Raw genomic sequence first — 20,994 nt, 5'->3', positions numbered from 1 at the left:
AAATTGAACTAACACCTGTAAAATAGTGGGTAAATATGTACTTACTCTTTCTGATTTCTGACTGTGTTGCTAAGCGCACTCCGAGTTGCAGGCGGAGGTAGTGATGAAGCTACATTCCTTTTAAAAAAGTTGAAGAATATTATTACATAAATATAACTATAGTAGCATTAGTCTATAATGAATTACTGATGTAAATAATTTTAGACGCGTGCAATAAGCCTATATGCGTGTCAATGGGCCATTACCGGAGAGGCACACCGCAAACATTAGCCTAACACATTTGTGCACTTCATTAACTGGGTATATTTACACATTTCAGCACATTTACACACATTTACAACTGATATTTGCGAGCATGCATCGTTAATGATAATGAGGCAGCATTTATATAGTCAAAATATAATCTAAACACCTACTAGGCCTACTTTCTAAAATAATTTCTAAATTCTATCTTTCATACATAATGATCTAAACATATAATTTAGGCTACACATACAAATACAAATTTCCTAACCAAGGGGTGTAGCATATGTAGGCTACACAAAAAAAAAAAAAAAAAAAAAAAAAAAAAAACATTTTTAACATTGAAATGGTACGAGATATTAAATTCATGGTATAGATATGCACTTTCATTAGATCGTGTTGAATATAGGTAGATATAAAATGTCAGTACTCTGGATGGCAAGTACACCCAGTATAATATGTAAGCTCATGTTTTGAATAGCTTGTCAACTAATGCAAGTAAGAATAAATACTTACTCATCCGAAATTCTATCCACGGCTGGATCAAGTCGCTCTTCAAAATACAAACGGTCGTCATCAGAGTAGTCGCGCTCCTCTTCTGATGAAAATCTGGACTCTTCGTCGCTAGTATCCAGGACGAACTGAAGGGCTTCCGCACCGGTGTACCGTGTCATCTTCCCAACGCGCAGGTGACGAAATGCTGAAACTTGAAGCGTTTAATGCATTTGCTTGGGGGCGTTTACCTGTTTTGCATAGATGGCTTAGCACATTATCTTGTGAATAGTGCGCTCCGTAAGTAGGCGTGAACGAATTAAAGTCAATGAGCTCGTAATGAGCTCGACTGGAATCGCTCTCTTTTTATACAGATTACAGAAGCTGATAATATTTGTTTTTTATATAAATGACTTCATTTAACAGATGCGATCTCAAGCTTTATGCCCGTGGGTCTGTTTGCCTGTTTGACTGAAGTTATAGATCATTTTCGAACGCGTTTCAAATGGGAGTTTACTGACAGAGAGAAGGCAGAAATCGCATCATGTTAAAGTTTCTTTATTTGTCAAAAAGCAAAACACTTTATTTTTATTGTGAGTATACAGAAAAAAAATAGAAACTGAACAGGATCGATTGATGTATAACACGAAAATTAAAGATCAAAATTAACAGAGCATTTTGTGTTTATTTTTCATTGCTAAAAAAAAAAACGAGCAAAACACGCCGGCGCGTTTTTGGTCCCCAGAGGGTTAACAATTATCAAGCTTTGTTGGCTATTAAAATATCAGCTACATTAGTAAACAATATTAGAAACAACATTAGAAAACATGGCATTGGTCTTCACGGTTACACTGGTGATACTCAGCTCTATATTTCTCTGCAGCCTGATGAAACATACCAATTCACAAAACTAATGGAATGTATAGTGATATAAAAAAAATGGATGACTTGTAACTTCCTATTGCTAAATTCAGAGAAAACAGAGCATTTAATTATTGGACCAAAAACATCGACATGTAATAACCCAGAATACTCTCTAATATTACAGATCTTCTTCTCCACTCGAAATGTCCTAGGCCCTTAATTTAACCTCGTTTGGGAGTCACACTTGTTATCTTCACGGTTATACTGTAAGTGACCGGACACCTGAAAATGAAACTTCCTCCACACAAAACCAATGTAATAGATAATATGAATGTAATTCATAATTGTAACGTCACCAGCTGGAGTGCCCTTGAGAACCACCAGAGGGCACTCCACACCCGACTATTGTCACTCTCTCACTAACTACATTTCCCATAACTCACTGCCCGGACTCATCATCAGTAATTGCATTCACCTGTGTCTCATCATCCTTGTTAGTTTCAGCCTATTTATTCCTTGTTCATTTATTCAATCATTGCGAAGTTTTGTTTAGTGTCACACTGCAACTGAGCGTTTTTCTTGCCTGTTCCTTGGATTACTCTCTTGCCTCTGACCCCTGCCTGTCTTGTTTTGTTTTTGTTTGGACTGCCTACCTGTGTTTTGACCCACTGCCTGTTATTTGGATTACGTGTTTGGATTGCCTCTTAAATAAAGCTGCATTTGGATCTACCTTCTTGTCTCGGAGCAGTTTCGTGACAGAAGGTAGATCCAAATGCAGCTTTATTTAAGAGGCAATCCAAACACGTAATCCAAATAACAGGCAGTGGGTCAAAACACAGGTAAGGATGGCTGACGCGAAACAGTCGTTCCGAAGCTTTGCGAGATCCCGAAGCGCAGATGTGTCGAAACACTGATCCGAAGCGTGATTCGAAACACCCATGTCACGTGACTATGACCAAACGAAGCCTCGAAGTGTTTCACTAAGTGTTTCATCAGGTGTGGTCCGCCGAATCAGCGTTTTGATTGACACGGTCGGGAACAGACCACACAATCGCACATCTGTATAAAAGTGAAATAAACGCATTTTGACCTCGTGGGTTTTTGTGAGAGGAGTTTGATTTTGAGATAGCGTATTTTTGGTGATATAGTGACATAGTGCGATTTGATTAGTTATAGGCAATTTAGGCTTACATTTAAATTTACACAACACATTGACTGATAGGCTAGAGACAGACAGAGTAGGCTATACATATAGTGACACATTAATAGATACATAGATATAAATATATATAGACAGCTAGATTAATAGATAGATACATATATAGATAGATTACAGATACATATATAAATACATATATTATAGATAGATACATATATAGATAGATTATAGATACATATATAAATACATATGTTATAGATAGATACATATATAGATACATAGATTATAGATACATATCTATACATAGATAGATAGATAGATAGATAGATAGATAGATAGATAGATAGATTTGGATAGATAGATAAAATGGAGGCTCCCCAGAAGAGATGCCGTACATCTGTGGTGTGGGAGCATTTCCATTTAGAAACCCCAAATAAAGTGAGATGTGTGTATTGTGATCGGCAGCTAGCCTACTGCAACAATACATCATCCATGATGCGCCATTTGAGGAGCTCACTCATCCTGCCATTTTGCAGGGTGCAGAGGATGGCATTCCCCCTGTACCTAGGCCTGCTACTGACACTGTTGGGCCATCTATATGGAATGTATTGTTTGAAATATAATTATAATTGAAATATAATTACAACCTTTTGGGACACTGTTTAGAAAGTCCATAGCCCAATGCCCTACAACCTAATGTCCCAATCACAACTGCCAATCATGTTAAAAATAGCTTCAATGTGAATATAATATAATATAATATAATATAATATAATATAATCTTGTGTGAATATACATTTTATAGGTCTACATATGAGTACCCAATATACTGCAGCTGATGCCACAGTGGAAGTGAAAAAAATACAAAAACGATGCGTATTTGCCCAGAACTCATGATCCACTAACTTACTGGAAAGAGAGAGCAGTAATCTTTCCTCATTTGTATGTCCTTGCTAAAAAATATCTTTGTATGCCAGCAACAAGTGTCCCTTGTGAGAGGATTTTTTCAAAGGCTGGAGAAATTATCTGTAAAAAAAGAAGTAGGCTAAGTCCTTCCACAGCAGAGAAATTAATATTTTTTAATAAAAATCTCTAAAAAAGTGAGACATTGTGGCTTGATTTATTTTATTAATATTCATTTTTCATGACCAAAATAACATTATGCACAGTGAGGAGCCTATAGGTTACAAGCTTCACATATTAGAAAATTATAATAATAAAAAAACAACACATTTTTTTAATGGCTCGTCAAGGTTGTTTCAGATCAACACCTGCAAGTGACCACTAGGTGTCACCGTTGAGACGGGTGTCGGATTGATTCGAAGCCTCGAAACAATATGGCACATTTGGTTCAACTGTTTCATTGCTTCACGAGGCCTCGATCTGGCCATCACTAAACACAGGTAGGCAGTCCAAACAAAAAAACAAAAACAAAACAAGACAGGCAGGGGTCAGAGGCAAGAAAGTAATCCAAGGAACAGGCAAGAAATCCGAAAACCAGGAAAAACGCTCAGTTGCAGTGTGACACTAAACAAAACTTCGCAATGATTGAATGAATGAACAAGGAATAAATAGGCTGAAACTAACAAGGATGATGAGACACAGGTGAATGCAATTACTGATGATGAGTCCGGGCAGTGAGTTCTGGGAAATGTAGTTAGTGAGAGAGTGACAATAGTCGGGTGTGGAGTGCCCTCTGGTGGTTCTCAAGGGCACTCCAGCTGGTGACGTAATGTAATATATATATATTACTGATTGATTCACAAACCCTGGACAAATGTGCCAATGCTGTCTCTCTGTTTGCTGTACGTGGATGACTGAATGTTTTTGTTGCACAAATGATTCACTTCACCCTTTGATTGCCCCTTTCTGATTCCTTGGATAAGTTTTTTGTTTTGAGGATTAATGAAATCTACAAGCAGACTAAGATCATTTAAGATCTATAAGATTCATTTTCAACCAATTATTTTGTCTATCTCTAATAAACATGTTCCCATTAAGAAGTTTAGGATCAGCGGTAGAGACAATCCCTGATTTTCAGAGCTAATTCATTTGAGAAATAAATCATGGGCGCAAGCCAGATTCTCAAATGCCCCTGCTGATTGGTCTACATTTAAAACACTGAGGAATAAGTGCACATTGATGATTAGAAAGTCTAAGTCTGAGTTTTATTTAAAGTCGGTTTCAGAGAATTTAAACAACCTCTCAAAATACTGGAAATTATTTAAATCCTTGTCAGTTACTCGTGTAGCCTCTAGTCTTCCTGAATATATTCATGTTGACGTAGATAAAATAAAGGATAAAGCTGCTATGATCAATCAGTTAAAGAAACACTTCATATATACATATACATATTTATTTTGTATTTTGAGAGGATTTGATGGTACTTATTAATATTTATGCAATAATTATGGTTAATTTTTGCTATTGAAAATAGTAAAAACAAAAATTCTATTTTTTTTTTTCAAATATGTTTTCAATTAATAATGCAGTATTTAAGATCAATATAGAGACTAGGCCTTTTAAATCCAATTTTTGAAGTGAAAATTAGCGTCATCTGTTGAGAGAGAAAAAATAAAACATGTCATTTCATGGTGTTTCCACTAGATGTCTGTATTGCTCTCTATGGAGAGGCTTGTGAATTCACTAATCGTTTTTGGACAAAATTACTTACTTTTAAGAAGTGGATTTGAATGTATTTTTTTTTTTAGAAATTCTCAAATAATACTTTTTGTCAAGGTTTATAAAAAATAAAAATACATTTTAATGTAAACTGTACATGTTTTTACATTATTATTACTACAGTCAAACCTGAATACAGTGAAAGCATTTTGTTACACGTAACTTTAAAATTCAATAAAAACAATTACAAAAATAAACAGGAATGCTTTATCACAGCTTAATCCATCTGGATCTGATTTCAGTCTTCTGACTCAATTATGCTGTATAGTATTTGCCCTTCCAGCTCATCTGTGTTTATAATTGTGTACGTGTGTGTGTGTGTGTGTGTGTGTGTGTGTTGGGGGGGGGGGGGGGTCTGTTTTTCTCTATTGATGTTTTAGAGTTTCATCCCTTCATTGCTGAGCACTTTTTTTCTGCATCGTAGCCGATTTGTAGATTGTACACATTTCCCATTCATTTCCTATGATCGTCATTTTTGACCGATGAGAACAAGTGTGACTTTTGTTTTTACGACCACTTAGCCTGCTCGAATCATGCCCTCAATTTTTTTAGTGTGTTCATATTCCAAATGCCATAAAAGTCACCAAGTTTCATACCGTTTCGACAAAGCTGTGATTTCTAGAAATTTAAACAATATTTTCCAGTCAGAAATGAGTACTTGAACGCATACTTTGATTAAACATACTCATACATTCACAACTTGTAACTAATTAAAGAAAAGTTAACAAACAAACACATTTAACACACAAAATCCCTAAACAATAAGTAATTAAGAATATTTAAGCACTTTTTTGAGGAGCTGATAAAATCATACCTCTCATCGTCATGACATCCCGCGAAAAGAGAGCGCGCTCACGCTGACACATGACGTAACTTACGTAACGGCGCTTCCAATTTTACAGGTTACAGGTAACCATTTTATACAGGTTAACACATTTATAAGAAGAGTAAAACAAAAACATAGAAATACAAAAATACATAAAGAAATGTATAAAGAAAAAAAAACAACACTCAGCATATTATGCTTATGATCACATGACCAGATTCCTCAAGAGTAACGCTGCCTTCATGTACTATCAGAAATTTCCTACTTACCACTTCCGAAGTCGTGATTACGAGCTCACAGCATTTCAATTTTGACTTGAGAGGCAGTATTTACGATAATTCTGCAGAGAGCACGGGAAGGTAGTAGCCTGGCTAACGTCAGACCACTTTCTCTTTGAGACGTGGTCTGGAAACCACATGTACATTTTCTCGTATTTGAGGCGTGGTTTACGAATGCCCAGAGCCGTTTATTGGGCGCTACGAATGTCTATCAAATGCGCCTGTACGCAGCTCATAGCCAATCATTTCAAATTATACCAGATGACGTATGTAGAGCGACAGATATTCAAAGAAGACGACGATGGGTCAGAGATTTATGTGTACACCAGAGAGTCCTGCACGGGTCCGATTTTGTAAATCCGCACCCGACCCGTTTTCCAACAGCAGCACTAATAAAAATCTGCACCGACCCGCTTAAAATAGAACCGACACCCGACCCGCACCCGAAATAAAATCAGTTTAGACTATCACATTATAGACACACTTACAAACATTTTTATTGCCAGGTCATACAGAAGTTATTACACGACCATTATAGCCGAAGCTGTCAAAAGGCCGATACATGAAGAACATGGCTAACGTTACCACACAAATCGAACAGACGCGGCTACACCACTATATGCCACACAATTTCGTCTAGCCTACATCTGACAATTTTGGGTTCAAACACACCCTGCACACCACACATACTTAACAGTGTTAAATATGAAAAATACCGTTCGATAGAGCTGCTTTGTTACCAGTTATCTGCGTGCTTCCTCAGGGATGAAGTTCCACATTTGCGGCTATCCAACACGAAAATGTTTGCAGCAAAGCCTTTCACAATATTTTCTTCAGATAACTCCAAATTTCTCCCACACACTAGACTTGATTTTTGATGACGTATTGTCGACAACTTTACAATCTCCACTAGCTATTCTTTTCTTCAACTCCTCAGCATCCATCTTGACGACTGCAAGCAGAACGCGCGCGCGGTTGTGATGCATTTTTAAAAGTGGAAGTAGCCTTGGTAACGTTATAGATCCTGGGAGGGCGTGGCGCGTCGGCACAAATAAACTGATGTGGATTTTAAATTATTTTATCAACTTGAAATACAGGCATATTTTTGTAGATGTGTTCCTAAAAATATGCATATATTTTTACGTCTGTCATGTTGGATCCATAGATAAACAAACTGCTTCGGTGTGTCGCATATACTTCGTCATCGTCTTCCTGCTCCCTCCCCGTTCTGTGATTGGTTCCCTATTTCAGGGGAAAAATTAGTCCATGGTGTCCAGACCATAGATATCATATAAAGGCTAGATGTCTTAAGGCGGAGTCACTTCCGGCATCACCGGCGGCCATCTTAGGACAGGACTCTGTGAATTAAGGTGAGTGAGCAGCACGCACACAAATCCTCTTATCTCGCTGAAATCTGGACAGATTTACAAACGGTTTGGTTTCTTACAAACGTTATTAACGTGGCTATAATTCTGAATGCTTAAACATTTTGAACATAATTATTCATATGTATGCAGTATAATAGCTACATCTCTGACGTTTATAACAAACCAAACCGTTTGAAAATCGGTAGAAAATTGAGCAAGTTATGGTTATTTAAAAGTACATGCACCATGTTATGAGTGAGCGAGCATCCTGTCGTAAGATGGCCGCCGTGTGCGGATGTCGAGCTCCATTGGCCAGCAGCGCGGACGAGACATCTAGCCTTTATATGATATCTATGGTCCAGACTACCTTGCAGCGTGAATAAAATCGCGCTGCTCAAGGCAGTATGGGGAAACCCAGGCTAGGAAGGTAGCAAAAATTCTCAGAATACAAATGATTTCAAAATAAATGCCCTTAAATAAAATAAAAAAATAATATTTTTTTCAATAAACATACACTCGTCACACACAATCACGTGGTGCCGGCGCCGTTTCAAGTTTAAGTCTCATAGTTGTGTAAACTTCTATATTGATGAATAAGAGAGCTATATTTTTAATATAGTTTCCATTTGCTCAAATAGCAAAAGAAAACTCCTCAATAATGTTTTCACAACTTTCAAAACAGAGATTTATAAAGGCAGTCGGAAGAGAGAAAGATGTCAACTTTACCGTTTCTCCTTCAGCCGCTGTAGAAACACCCTCATATAAAATGTAGGTGATGAGACAGCGCTTTCACCCATCTGTATGTTTAATAATGTTTTGTTTTTCTCATGCTCTGTAAAGTGTTGATAATTGATAACTTTTCATGTATACAAATCATACTCTTTTTTAATAATACATAATTATTTATAAATCTTGTTTCAACACAGGAAGACGAAGTATTGGTACAGAATGCATTCACTCATATTGTGGTTGAGTAAATTGATTTAGTGGCAGTTGTGTCTTCTCACAACAAAATAAAAGAAATGCGAAAAGATTGATTTCATTATTACATGTGCACATTTTGCAGATGCTTTTATATTAAGTACATTCAAGTTAGACATTTCATCAGTTTATGCATTCCTTGTTTCTTGTGAACAGATTCACAAGAACAGCTTATGCAGGAACTTCTCATCATGTAATCAGATTCTTAATGTGTGATCTTGTGATCAGGATGTGATCATCAATTCTGCGAGTAATTTCACAACTTCAATTGTGTTTATCTTTGTTTGCATTAATGTCACATGTGTTGCAGGAATAGCATGGATGTTTTGGTCTGAATTACAGATTTGATTTACAGTTTCAATTACAGTTTTTCTAACCGTCTAGATGCAATAATTTATTTTAATAAAATAATGATTTTAATTTTACATTTAGATGTGTTTTTTACTTTTAGGTGTGTGCAACTTGTGTTAACGTTGAACATTCATTGTTTTACTCATAAGCATTTAAAGAAATATAATCATATAAGCTAAAAGCACATTATTAAAGATATGTAACCAAGTTTTAGAAATGCATAAGTTAAGACAAGCTTACAGGAACGAAATGTTCTGGGTGATAGACGACTTAGTAGCAAAGAGACTATGTGCTCAAAGTGACTTATTGTTGTACTTCAAGTGTGAAAAATGTGTGCGCAGCTTGGATCGAACTAAAGATAGGCAAAATGTGTGAATTTGAGCAGCAGCTAAAAAACAGGAACCTTTAGCAGACATGGTATTGTTCTGTCTAGATAGAATTTATGTTAGACGAGAAATCTTGAACGAAGATGTTTCCTTTTAAGGTAAACAAGACCTGATGTAGCCTACCCAGGATGTGTTAGGGGTATATAACCATGGCAAAGGGAACTAACCCCTTGCTATTCTCATATCAGACTCTGACTGATGTGTGAACAGCCTTTCTTGCAAGAAATAAAGTTCTTTATAACTTTTGAAATTCCCAGCTGTCTTCCAATTATTATTTAAAATTGAGAAAGAATTTCCACGACAGTCATTATCACCATTTTATTTATATTAAAATAAATTATATTGATCAGACTCTGTCTTTTTAGTGAAATAGTCTAGGACTGAAAATGCTACAGAGACAAACTTGCAGACTAGTACAATTTTATAACATATTTGTCAGAACAAGACATTTAAAACACTGCAAATACTTTTTCTGCTAGTTCAGTTTACTTATTTGAAATGAGTTGCAATATTTGATTTCATTACACTCAATTCACTTAAAATTGTTAACGAATCATGCTTTTGAGTTGGAATAACATGAATAATTTTTTGTTGACAGCTGAAACTGTACAGTCGATTTCCCAGCATGCTCCGCATGGGATTGAGATGCTAAACTCAAAACATCCTCCATTACATTCAGGTTTGTCAGTATATTATGATCTTACAATGCAAATTAACTGACAAAACACTTTGTTAGTGTGAAGTTCTTTCAACATGTACATGTTAACATGATTTGAGTTAAATTCAGGTACAGTTCAGTACCATTTACTGATCAATGTAATAATTGTTATGCTAACATTTCAGTTTTAAAACAATAATATCATTATTTATGTTCTTATATCACAACACTTTTCCTGGCATACAAGGAAAAATTATTCATATATTGTGTAGTTTTGTCATAAGGATGTGTGCTCAAGTAAACAGTACTCTTTTATTTGTGCAGTTCTGGTTGTGTTTGCTTTCTCATTCAATAAGGAAGAAATGTAGCGCTCAGTAAACACAACATCAGCACAATGTAAGCCTTTCAAGACTTTCCTCCCCGCTGGGCTCTTTACTAAAGTCCTGCCCTTTCTCCGTTTAGGGCCTTTGAACTCTCTCTCTAACATGTCCTCTTCTAACCTCTTTCGCATTTGAAACCATCTCAACGACTGGCTCATTCTAGCTTACTCTCGAGATCTGTTGTGCAAACACACGGACCAAGTTCTCCGGCCCCTCAGCCATCTGGGGCTTTAGGTCAACTGGGAAAAGAGCAAGTTCCCCACTGGGCAGAGAATCTCTTTTCTCTGTATGGAGTTGGTCAATATTTGTTGAGTATTTGTACTCGTCAATATTTTTTGTTAACTTTTTGTTTGTTAGTGTGAAGTTTCAACATGTACATGTTAACAGGATTTGAGTTCAATTCAGGTACAGTTCAGTAACATTTACTGATCATTGTAATAATTGGTATGCTAACATTTCGATTTAAAATAATTATATCATTATTTATGTGCTTATATCACAACATTTTTTACTGGCATACAAGGAAAAATTAAGAAAAGGATGTGTGCTCAATGTAAACAGTTCTCTTTTATTTGTGCAGTTTTGGATGTGTCTGCTTTCTCATTCAATAAGGAAGAAAGTGTAAGGCTGTAAGGACTGATTTTCCTGATAAAACAAAGCTCACCCTGCAATTAAGCCATAAAATGCACCCTGGACAGGAGATAGCAAAGACAGAGCACAGGACATGGCCCTGACCAAACTTATCTCCTTGTCTCCTTGTGTGACTTCAACTCATCCCCCCTCTCCCTCCTCAAGACACTGAAAGTTCATTAAGAATGTCTATATATCACACATGATGTATCTTGTGAATATGTTGTTTTTTCATTTCCATGTTTGGTATCATTTTAAGTGTCTCAGTGCGATTGGTAAATGGTCTTAATTTCACTGCAGTCATTGGTTTAATGAGAAAGACTGAGAACTTAGGAGAATCCTGTTTCTCCTCTCTGGGTGATATCTCTTTACGATATCTCAAGAAACCAGGTGCAACCCCCCTGGGGTGAATGGATTGGCCAAATAACTCTAAACAATATTTGCATAACCCTTTTTGTTCTGGTATTTAAGGCAAGGTGACAGAGCAGTCTTTGGGACTCTTTACCAGGATCATCCCCCATACAGTGATGTCAGTGTTTTCCTGTTGGAAAGCCCTCACACACCACTGTGTGTCTCTATCAGGAAAACATTAATTACTTTTAGAGTCATCTTTGAGTAAATTATGTCATGTATTTATTATTTCTGAATTGCTTTTAATCATTTACTTCTGTAATTGGCATGATACATTTTTACCTGACAAATAAATGTTACATCTTGATTTATTCTGAAGTTGTCTGAAATCATTATTTTAGTAGACTATGAGGAGGCTGGTGCTCCCGCAGCTCTGTGTCCAGGATAGGTCAAACTAAAGGCGCAGAGAGCGTGAGCAGTAGGCAACCGACTTAAGAGGTATTAGCAAACCCTGCACCCTCTGACCAAGACCAGACTGGCGAGGCTGTGTCCGAGAGATCCACGTAACCCGGGGCGTGTGACTCTGTGCGGCATCGGGTCCCTTAGTGAATTAATAATTGAAAGTATGGGATAATCAGAATAATCAAAGATCTAAATTAATTCATAATCAATATTTATGATTATTTTCTAATCAGAAATACAATCTAAATTTGATTATCATTTGAAATTGGAGTCAGATTAAGCATAGAGCTAAAGTAATACTAGAACTAAATTCCAATAAATTAAGTGAACTTCACTGGAGCGCTGAAAAGACATACACGCATTAAACCTTCGCCAGGCCGTTGGATTCGGTCGTTGGGCCAATGGATGGTCCTTACAAATGTATCAAAACATGACCTTTGGTTCGGACCTTGGTGCGGACTCTCAGGTGTGAAAATGCCCTAAGTTAGTTCGGTAGAATAAAATGTTCTTATTCCTTTATATCCGCGGGACTCACGTGTGACGCTGAAATCTGTCTCTTATTAGCAATCGTGATCTGCTTCACACCACAGTCATGTTAAAAACATCAATGTATTCACTCATCCATAAACATTATTAGATCCTTTCTGCATTATCAATCTATGCCTTTGTTATTGTAAGAGGTTAGCGACCCCTATCGGGGAAAAAATTACATATTGTAGCTTTAATGTGGTTTCATTTTATAGAATTGTTTTCGGAATTGATTCATTGTTTTTATTTATTGATTCACGTTGAAAGGTCACGTCGGCGCCGGCAATACTATTTGAACTACTATTCATATTCATCATGTTATTCATATACTATTCATATTCATATTCACTGAATACTATTACTATATATAGCAAACAAGACTATTTGAACTATCCTCCTACGTATGGTCGCATTGTAAACAGTGGGGCGGTACTTCTGCCGCGCCGGCGTGACCTTTCAACGTGATGACGTAGTTCCCTGTCCGTTTGTTGATCAGCTCAATCCGAACTATTGAAAGTATAAAGTCTATAAATTATAAAAAAAATTGAAGTCCGTGAAGTCCGTTGTTAGAAGAAAAATCCAGAAATGTTTTCCTCAAAAAACATCATTTCTCTCCCACTGAGGAAAGAAAGACATGGATATCTTGGATGGCATTGGGGTGAGTAAATTATTAGGAAATTTTCATTTTGGGGTGAACTAATCCTTTAATCAAGCCTCTTTCCTCCACTCGCCACCAGAGGGCTCCATCTCCCGAATATTGGACTGTTCTACTCGTTTCGACCCTTTGCTTCATGCCATTGTGACCCTGCTTTGTTTGACTGGATTTATGCTTTACTGTTTGCTGCCTGCCCTGATTATCTGCCTGTCCATCGACTACGATTGTAGACTGCCTCAGATACTGTATATCCTTTACTGGTGACTGACCCCTGCCTGATTGTGTTACGTTTACTATTACCAATAAAGATACTGCAAATGGATCTCAAGGACACTGCCTCATCATTACACATAAGAAGTTATTAATCGCTTCATGCCATTGTTTCGATGTAGCCTTGTTTATAAAATGTTGTATATACATTTATCTAAAATAAGCAAAAGCAATATTTATATTGTCTTTGCTGATGTCCACTAAAAACCTTTATTTGCATTTATGTATTGTTCTGTTTTATTTTGTAAGAAATTCATAGTTACATGGCGCCAGATGATGGTCTCCATGCCCATACCGGGCAATTTTTGTTTGTAATCCTGATTTTCTCCGGTTCATCGTTAAACAGGGAGAGAGGGAAGAGTTATGTAAATTATTATTCTGAATTATCTTTCTCCAGGTAATTTAGAGAGATTTCTGGGGTAGTTCGTTTTTTGTTTCGTTTGTTATTTTGGCCAGGCTCTCCCCTGAAGCTATTGCCCCTATTTTCATTATTATTCTTTTTGATATTAATATTTCTGGTTTGGTTATTGTTGATTTTGTGCCTTTTTTCACTCTATATAACAGAAAATGAAAAGTTAATATCGGTTGAATTGGTGGTTGTGTTGTCGATTCTGGGTCAGAGGGTTGGAAATCCTTGTTCCTCTCTATGGTTTTATTTTTCTTTCTCTTTTTTTTTTGTAAAATATAATACCAGCTTGTTACCAGCTCCTCAACCCTAGATGTGTAGCTATGCAACACTATACCTCCTCCTCAATGTAAATATTCAAATAAGCCTCTCTTTTTTGATCCAGAAACATACAATACAACAGGCAATGCTGTAGTAATTTATTGATGTAGAAAGCAGAAAGAAACAAAGATAAGTAAATACACAAACCCTGGACCAAACTGGGGTTAAGAGTCAGGTGCATTTAAAACCATTTCAAACCTTTACTGAATGTGCATTGAAACTTATCATTTATCTTAAGGATAAAAGGTGCATATAGATAAAATGAAAAAAGAAAAAAGTGCAATATTAGTATTGCTCAGAAAACAGAAGTTTGGTATTTTGCTTGTAGGATCAGTGGACTGTGGCGTAACATCCTCTCATTCCACTTAATCTGGCAATGAAATCAGAAAAGAAAAATTAAGGCAACATACACAGTATAAATAGTACAAATGTCTACACACCATCTCTCTCTCCATTTATTGCTCACCTGCAAACACCTCAACCTCACACAGAGTGAGATATTCATTGCGCCCAGGTATATAAATGTTGACATATCGCCCCTTAATAGGCTTAAAATCAAATGTTTTTGTCTCTCCAGGTGGGATGGATACAACAGTCACAGCCCTGTGAAGACACAGAGTAACAAAGAAATAGAGAAGGGTGTATCAAAACAGCATGAAGCATATTGAATATATTTCTTTTCGGGCTACTATTGGTTGGTTGGGGTCTATTTAGTAAGCCTATGATGGCTAGAGGCAGAGCATATATATAGTAACTGCTTTGTGGTTAATCATGTCACAGAGCTACTCCCTTTCCTTTCCGGTTCCATATGCCGACTGGCGTGTGGGAAAATTGTTTGTTTGGTCCCTACAGTGTGTAGGAGAACACTAATACTGTTTCCCACGGTTGATGTGTCTGCAGCCTTTTCATAAGTAGGAACGCGGTTGTTCAAACAAGTAGGAGCGGGGGTGTTCAAAGGAGCCGTTTAATTGGTTGGCACCTAGCCAATGAATTGGGACTATTGTACATGATGATGTCACGAAACCCGCATCCTCTGGGACGTTCTGAAACGCTAAACCCCCTAGATATTGTACGATAGAATTGGCGGTATCTTCACTATTCAACTCTGGCTGCGGCCGGGTTTACAAGAAACTTTTAAGTGTTATTACATGCAGGTGTATATAGGATTAGAATTGTTGCATTATTCCAAATAAATAGATTGAGATTCACAAATAAATGTAAAGAGTTTCACAAAAAAAATTAAATGAGATTTGAGTTTTTTTGTGAACCGCTTTCTGCTCATTTGTAAATCGCTGCACGCATTTGTGCATTTTGAAACACTTCAAGCGATGTGCAGACAAATCCACAAATAAGTGGACTCCACCCACCGTTTACTCAAGCCAGATAACGGCCACATTTAGCTGACCAATCACTGGATCTTTAGTAATTCCTCTTTTTGCCACATTCGGTCAAAGGCAAGTTTTTATATTAAATGGATTTATTCAAATTAATTTGATCTTATTCAGTAATGTTCTAACCATTTGTGTAAGTATTAAGAGAGAGACAATACTTACAGCTCATTATTGTTGCCATTATTTTCCAGGCTGTTGCCGATACGGATCTGAGCTCCATTTATCCTCTCTGGAACATAATCTCCACGATTAGTGATGCTAACCCTGGTTACCTTGAAGACTTCCCACAAGTCAACTCTCCACCAGGGGTCTTTGTCCGCATTAGTCACACTGCATGACCCATGAATGAAATTTGAATCCCTGATGCCATCGACAGCATTTAGAGCTACTGCTTGACCATATGTGGAAGACTGGACAGCTGTGGCTCCAAGAGCAAGATTCCCTGTATAACATAAAATAATAAACAATAACTTTTCTTTTTTTACTTTTATGTGCCAAGGTATAAACCCAATATAATGGGCAAAATAATGCTATATGTAATCCAAATGATTATTACACGGCTCGCTGGAATACTTGAATCTGATTGGTCAGTCGTGACATTCCCAGGTCTGATATTCCCAGATAATGACGTCATCAACAGTAACACTGGATAACACACAGCTCATCCGGGTTTCTTGAGCCGGCCTTATTTAATGTTTCTTGTATCAAATGGCGAAACTTCTCTCGTTCCATATTGTTCATATAGTTATAGTTATTGATTGTATTCAAAGACCAATATTGTATTGAATTATTTTTAGTATTAAGAGTACTGTAGTGTTCGTCTGGTTGCCCGAATGATTCTTTTTGTACACTTTAATGGATTCTAAGATAATAAACAGGCAAGAATTTAAAACTGTTTCATCAAGTCAATATATCCATGTAATTATTAATTTGTTGTACATGACTGTACATTATACCAAATGTTTGTCTTCTTTGAACTTGTTCGTTTGTCTTGCTAGGAATATTTTTTACCCCACAAAAGCTTTGCGTTTATTACAAGTGAGCTAATATAATATTTCAACTCAAATTAATATTTTGTGTCCAAAATAATTTATTTGTGGTTAGTAGCCATTAGGGTTGGGCGATGTCCCCTAAATTGGCAGTTGACGATGTTTACAGTAAAACATCGCGATGGACGATGATATCGTCGGGTTTCAATCAAATTTCAGCGGTAGTAATTATTAGGTCCATAGACAACTAAAAACAAACAAATATTCAGCAAACAATAAATAAGTTGCTATCTGGAATTAATTGTGCAGGGCTTTCACTGTGAGGCTGAGTTACCAACTGATGAGCATAAATCATCTTCGTGTGTGTGTGTGTGTGTGTGTGTGTGTGTGTGTGTGTGAGAGAGAGAGAGAGAGAGAGAGAGAGAGAGAGAGAGAATGCACACAGTACTTGCATCTACTGTCTTATACGGGAATACTCGCCTTGGCATTTTGATATAATATTTCTCTGTTTATTTGGCCGTTTAGGCGCGCAACCGAAGGCAAAGGCTACTATGCTTGTCCGTGTTGCGCTCGGAGCGCGCGCACAGCAGAATTCAGCAGAATTCAGTTCTCTTTCGCCACTTATCACGCTTATTTCTTTTCAATATAATAATAACTTTAAACAGAATTGTTAACTGAAATCTGGACGGATTATCAAAAATACGACACATTTATAGGTGTCACGATTCATGTCTGTGTTCCCCTGTCTCATCCTATGTTTAGCAGTTCCCCGTTATGTTGATTAGTCTTCCCAGGTGTTTCTTATTTACCACGCCCCCTTGTTATCTTGTTTAGCTTGTTTGCTTTTGTATTTAAACCTCAGAGGCCTGTTGCACAAAAGTAGAATTAAGACATCCGGGATAAATGACTCAGCTGAGCTCAATGAAGCCAAAACATGTGCGTCCAGGCTTAATTGGTTGCACAAAGACCAAGCCAGGATGAGCAGACACGGATTCATTAAGCCAGGTGAAACCAATCCTGGATAGGTGCGCGCTCACGGCTCACTCAAATAGACCCCGCCACAGATCACAGATTAACTGATTTACCATGGCAACTAGAGCCGCGTACTTTTCCCCGTCGGAAGCACAAATCCTCATGGAGGCATACGAGGAGGTAAAAGATATAATTAAGAAGAAAGGCAACACCGCCACAGTGATAAAGCAAAGAGAAAAAGCGTGGCAAAGTATTGCAGACCGCCTGAATGCGTAAGTAGTGCACAATTACACACTCACCGCTCCGCTGAAACATCACAATTACAATTCAAATATTTAATTCACATCTCCAAAAACGCAGTTGTACTGTAATTATGAAACGGTTAAATTTTTAATTGAAATGCACTGCAGATATGAGTGAAATTGTGTAAAGTAACTCCATCACACTGTATAAAGCTATGATAAATTATTATTAAAGCCTTACATTATTATTTAACGTTACTACGCTCAGTACGGTTTAATCTTAGCCGTTGTACTCTGCTTCTTATGTTGTCCACCGTTTTTTTTTTTTGTTTCTCCTGCTTTTATTAATGTAAAGCTGCTTTGACAGAATGAAACAATTGTGAAAAGTGCTATATAAATAAAATTTAATTGAATAAATAGATGAGCTATAATAATAATCACTTTAATTTATATAGCGCCTTTCAAAGGACCCAAGGTCGGTTGCTCACTGCACTGCAAAAATGTCTTTCTTACTTAGTATTTTTGTCTTGTTTTCAGTAAAAAAAAAATATCTAAAAAAAATCTTACATATTTTCTTGAGCAAAATTACCTAGGAAAATAAGCAAAAAAATCTGCCAGTGAAACAAGAGAACTTTTCTAAAATTAAGTGTTTATGGAAAAAGTAAACTTATTTCAAGAGAATTTTTCTTATTATATTGACAGATTTTTTAATTTTTTGCTAGTTTTAAGCACACATTTACTTAAAGTTTATATTTTTTGTCTAAACTATACTTATTTTGCTAGGTCATTTAGCAAATCAAGAAAATACATCTTTATTTAAGATTTTTTTTTTTTTTATATTTTTACTGAAAACAAGACAAAAATACCTGTGTGTGTGTGTGTGTGTGTGTGTGTCATAAACGGGGCAAAACGGACATGGCAGCAGGTCAAAATCAAATACAAGAACATTTTACAGAATGGTATGGTCCCTGACTAATATTTAACAAAGCACAAGCATATATTGTACCCAGAAGGTGCCTTCTCAAACATTGTCTGTACTGTTTTAGCAGTGAAAAAGAATACCCACAGACAAGGCACGGGTGGTGGGTCACCAAAGGCTGACCTTACCCCAGCAGAGGACATGGCCTTGGAGCTAAATAAAGGCAGGCCCGTCTTAGAGGGGATCCCTGGGGGGAAAGAGACGAGCATAGGTTCCTCCCAAGATGCCACCCGCTTCATTCAAGGTATGTCCTTCCATCTCTACATGGGATACAACCACATTCATATTGAATCAATTTGGACTGTCTGACTTTGGTTTACCTATTGCCTTGCAGTGTCTGGCAGCACTGTGTTCCTGTTAGAGCCACCAGCACAAGCACCAGACGATGCTGATCCAGTGAGTACTCCATCAAAGGCATACTGTAGGCCTGGCATGTCTTGTCTACTAGCTTCAATATGAATCCGATTAAATGTGATAGGGTGAAAGCCCCAGTGCAGCAGCAACAGCACATGATGGAGACGATGATGAGGAGGAGACCATCTCTCTGGATTCCAGAAGGCATGAGGTATCATGTTAAGACTGTGAAAGTACTATTTACTCTACAATGGTGAGGAGTCCTCATCAAAATCAAAAAATCTAATTTCTTTTACAGGACCCAGATGCTATACAGTGGGAAAACCAGCCTGGCAACATAGTGCGTATTAATAAAAGGACACCACATCCTGCCAAATTCCAGCTGCGCTAATTGTATTGTGTTCACAGAGCTCACAAGCTATCAGAAAGTTGTATGGCAACCACCTCCGGCGCCAAATAGAACTGGCAGACATAGACATTCAGTACAAGAAGAAAAAGATGGAAAATCTTGCACTGGAGTCCGAAATAAAAAAAGAGGACAATTAGGAAACTGGACCTTGAAATAAAAAAACTTGAGAGGGAGGTGAGATATGCCTTCAATGTACACTGTATGCTAACTGTAACACAAATGTATTAATCATTATTTTTCTTTCCTCCCCCAGCTCCAAGAAGATGACACAGCTCAAAATAAAAATTAGGTATATTCTCGTAAAGTCAAGTGAGCCATGACATATGAGCTCTTATTGTGAGCACACAGGACGGTGGCATCTTTCTAAGGTTTTTTTTATTTTCCCAGCAATCAGTACAACCAAGTCATCGTTATAAGGCACCGGCCTCTTTTGCCCACCCCCCCAGCACCAGGTGTGGCCACTAGCCTATATGAAGGCCCAAAATTGTGTGTTCCTTTCTGCTCTGACAATGGCATGCCCATTCTTGCGAGATGTGGTGGATGAAGAAGCACTTGTGCTGAGGAGAGCCTTCAGGCGAGAAAGGGTCTTCAGGGACCGGTTGGACCCACTGGCCTTCCCTGATGACCATCTATATGAAAGATACAGGTTTTCTGCAGATGGCATCAGGTATCTATGCAGACTACTGGGTCCCAGGATTAAGCACCGCACTGCACGGAGCCATGCACTGAGTGTGGAGCAAATGGTTTGTGTGGCCTTGCGCTTTTTTGCTAGTGGAGCCTTCCTGTACTCAGTGGGGGATGCAGAACAGCTGAACAAGGCCACAATTTGCCGCACAATAAGGAGTGTGTGTCTGGCTATCAAAGCATTAGCAGATGTCTTCATCTCCTTCCCTGGCCACAGAAGACTCTGTGACATCAAAGAGGAGTTCTATAGGATTGCAGGTAAGAGGATCTACAAATTACAGGACAACTGTTAACACATAGTAGGATACTCATTACTTTGTGTGACAGGTTTCCCCAATGTCATTGGTGCAGTGGACTGCACACACATAAGGATAAAAGCCCCCTCAGGTGCCCATGAGGCCGATTTTGTGAATAGGAAATCCTTTCACAGCATTAATGTTCAGGTGAACATAACTTTTTGATATTGTCCATTGACGAACACTCTGCATTGCCAGTGATGTGCATTGATTGGTGTAATATTCCTCATCTTATGATTTCAGATGGTCTGCAACTGACTGTGTGATCAGCAATGTTGTGGCAAAATGGCCTGGCTCAGTCCATGACTCCAGAATCTTTCGGGCCTCTGAAATCTATCAGTGCCTATCACAAGGTAAGCCACACAACCCCTATTTATAACCATCATGG

At 37.5% G+C, this 20,994-nt stretch overlaps 3 protein-coding genes across 8 annotated transcripts in view; 1 reads left to right on the top strand and 2 right to left on the bottom strand.

The window, feature by feature from the left end:
* The window catches only part of LOC307162669 (fucolectin-1-like), a 380,376-nt gene that overhangs the window by 37,643 nt on the left and 321,739 nt on the right, over positions 1-20,994 (bottom strand). The window lies entirely within an intron of this gene.
* LOC307162673 (fucolectin-1-like) overlaps positions 14,375-20,994 on the bottom strand; it is a 29,074-nt gene continuing 22,454 nt past the window's right edge. For both annotated transcript variants that reach the window (XM_079878167.1, XM_079878166.1), the window contains 3 exons: positions 15,844-16,123; positions 14,757-14,893; positions 14,375-14,660 (listed from right to left, as the gene is read on the bottom strand). In XM_079878167.1, coding sequence (XP_079734293.1) covers positions 14,656-14,660; positions 14,757-14,893; positions 15,844-16,123 — 422 coding nt within the window. In that variant the 3' untranslated portion in view covers positions 14,375-14,655. The remainder of the gene's footprint in view (positions 14,661-14,756; positions 14,894-15,843; positions 16,124-20,994) is intronic.
* Positions 17,534-20,783, top strand: LOC307163228 (putative nuclease HARBI1). Of its 5 annotated transcripts, none has more exons than XM_079879232.1 (9): positions 17,534-17,914; positions 18,931-19,107; positions 19,198-19,259; positions 19,342-19,428; positions 19,516-19,557; positions 19,626-19,800; positions 19,880-19,915; positions 20,014-20,568; positions 20,638-20,783. In XM_079879232.1, the coding sequence occupies exons 8-9, from the start codon at positions 20,097-20,099 to the stop codon at positions 20,769-20,771; spliced, it is 606 nt and encodes a 201-aa protein (XP_079735358.1). In that variant the 5' UTR covers positions 17,534-17,914; positions 18,931-19,107; positions 19,198-19,259; positions 19,342-19,428; positions 19,516-19,557; positions 19,626-19,800; positions 19,880-19,915; positions 20,014-20,096; the 3' UTR covers positions 20,772-20,783. The 5 variants fall into 4 exon arrangements, with proteins under 5 accessions (XP_079735358.1, XP_079735362.1, XP_079735360.1 ...); XM_079879234.1 differs by having other exon boundaries at positions 19,880-20,568; XM_079879235.1 differs by having other exon boundaries at positions 19,516-19,800.

Source organism: Squalius cephalus, assembly GCF_949319135.1.
Source record: "Squalius cephalus genome assembly, chromosome: 8".
In the NCBI taxonomy this organism is placed as follows: domain Eukaryota; kingdom Metazoa; phylum Chordata; class Actinopteri; order Cypriniformes; family Leuciscidae; genus Squalius; species Squalius cephalus.
The sequence above is the reverse complement of the archived record's forward strand: the minus strand, read 5'-3'. Positions and strand labels throughout refer to the sequence as shown.

Coding starts and splice junctions, on each gene's coding strand:
- LOC307163228 (XM_079879232.1), top strand. CDS start 20,097: ATGAAGGCCCAAAATTGTGTGTTCCTTTCTGCTCTGACAATGGCATGC. Junction 20,569..20,637: donor GGAGTTCTATAGGATTGCAG/GTAAGAGGATCT, acceptor TTTGTGTGACAG/GTTTCCCCAATGTCATTGGT.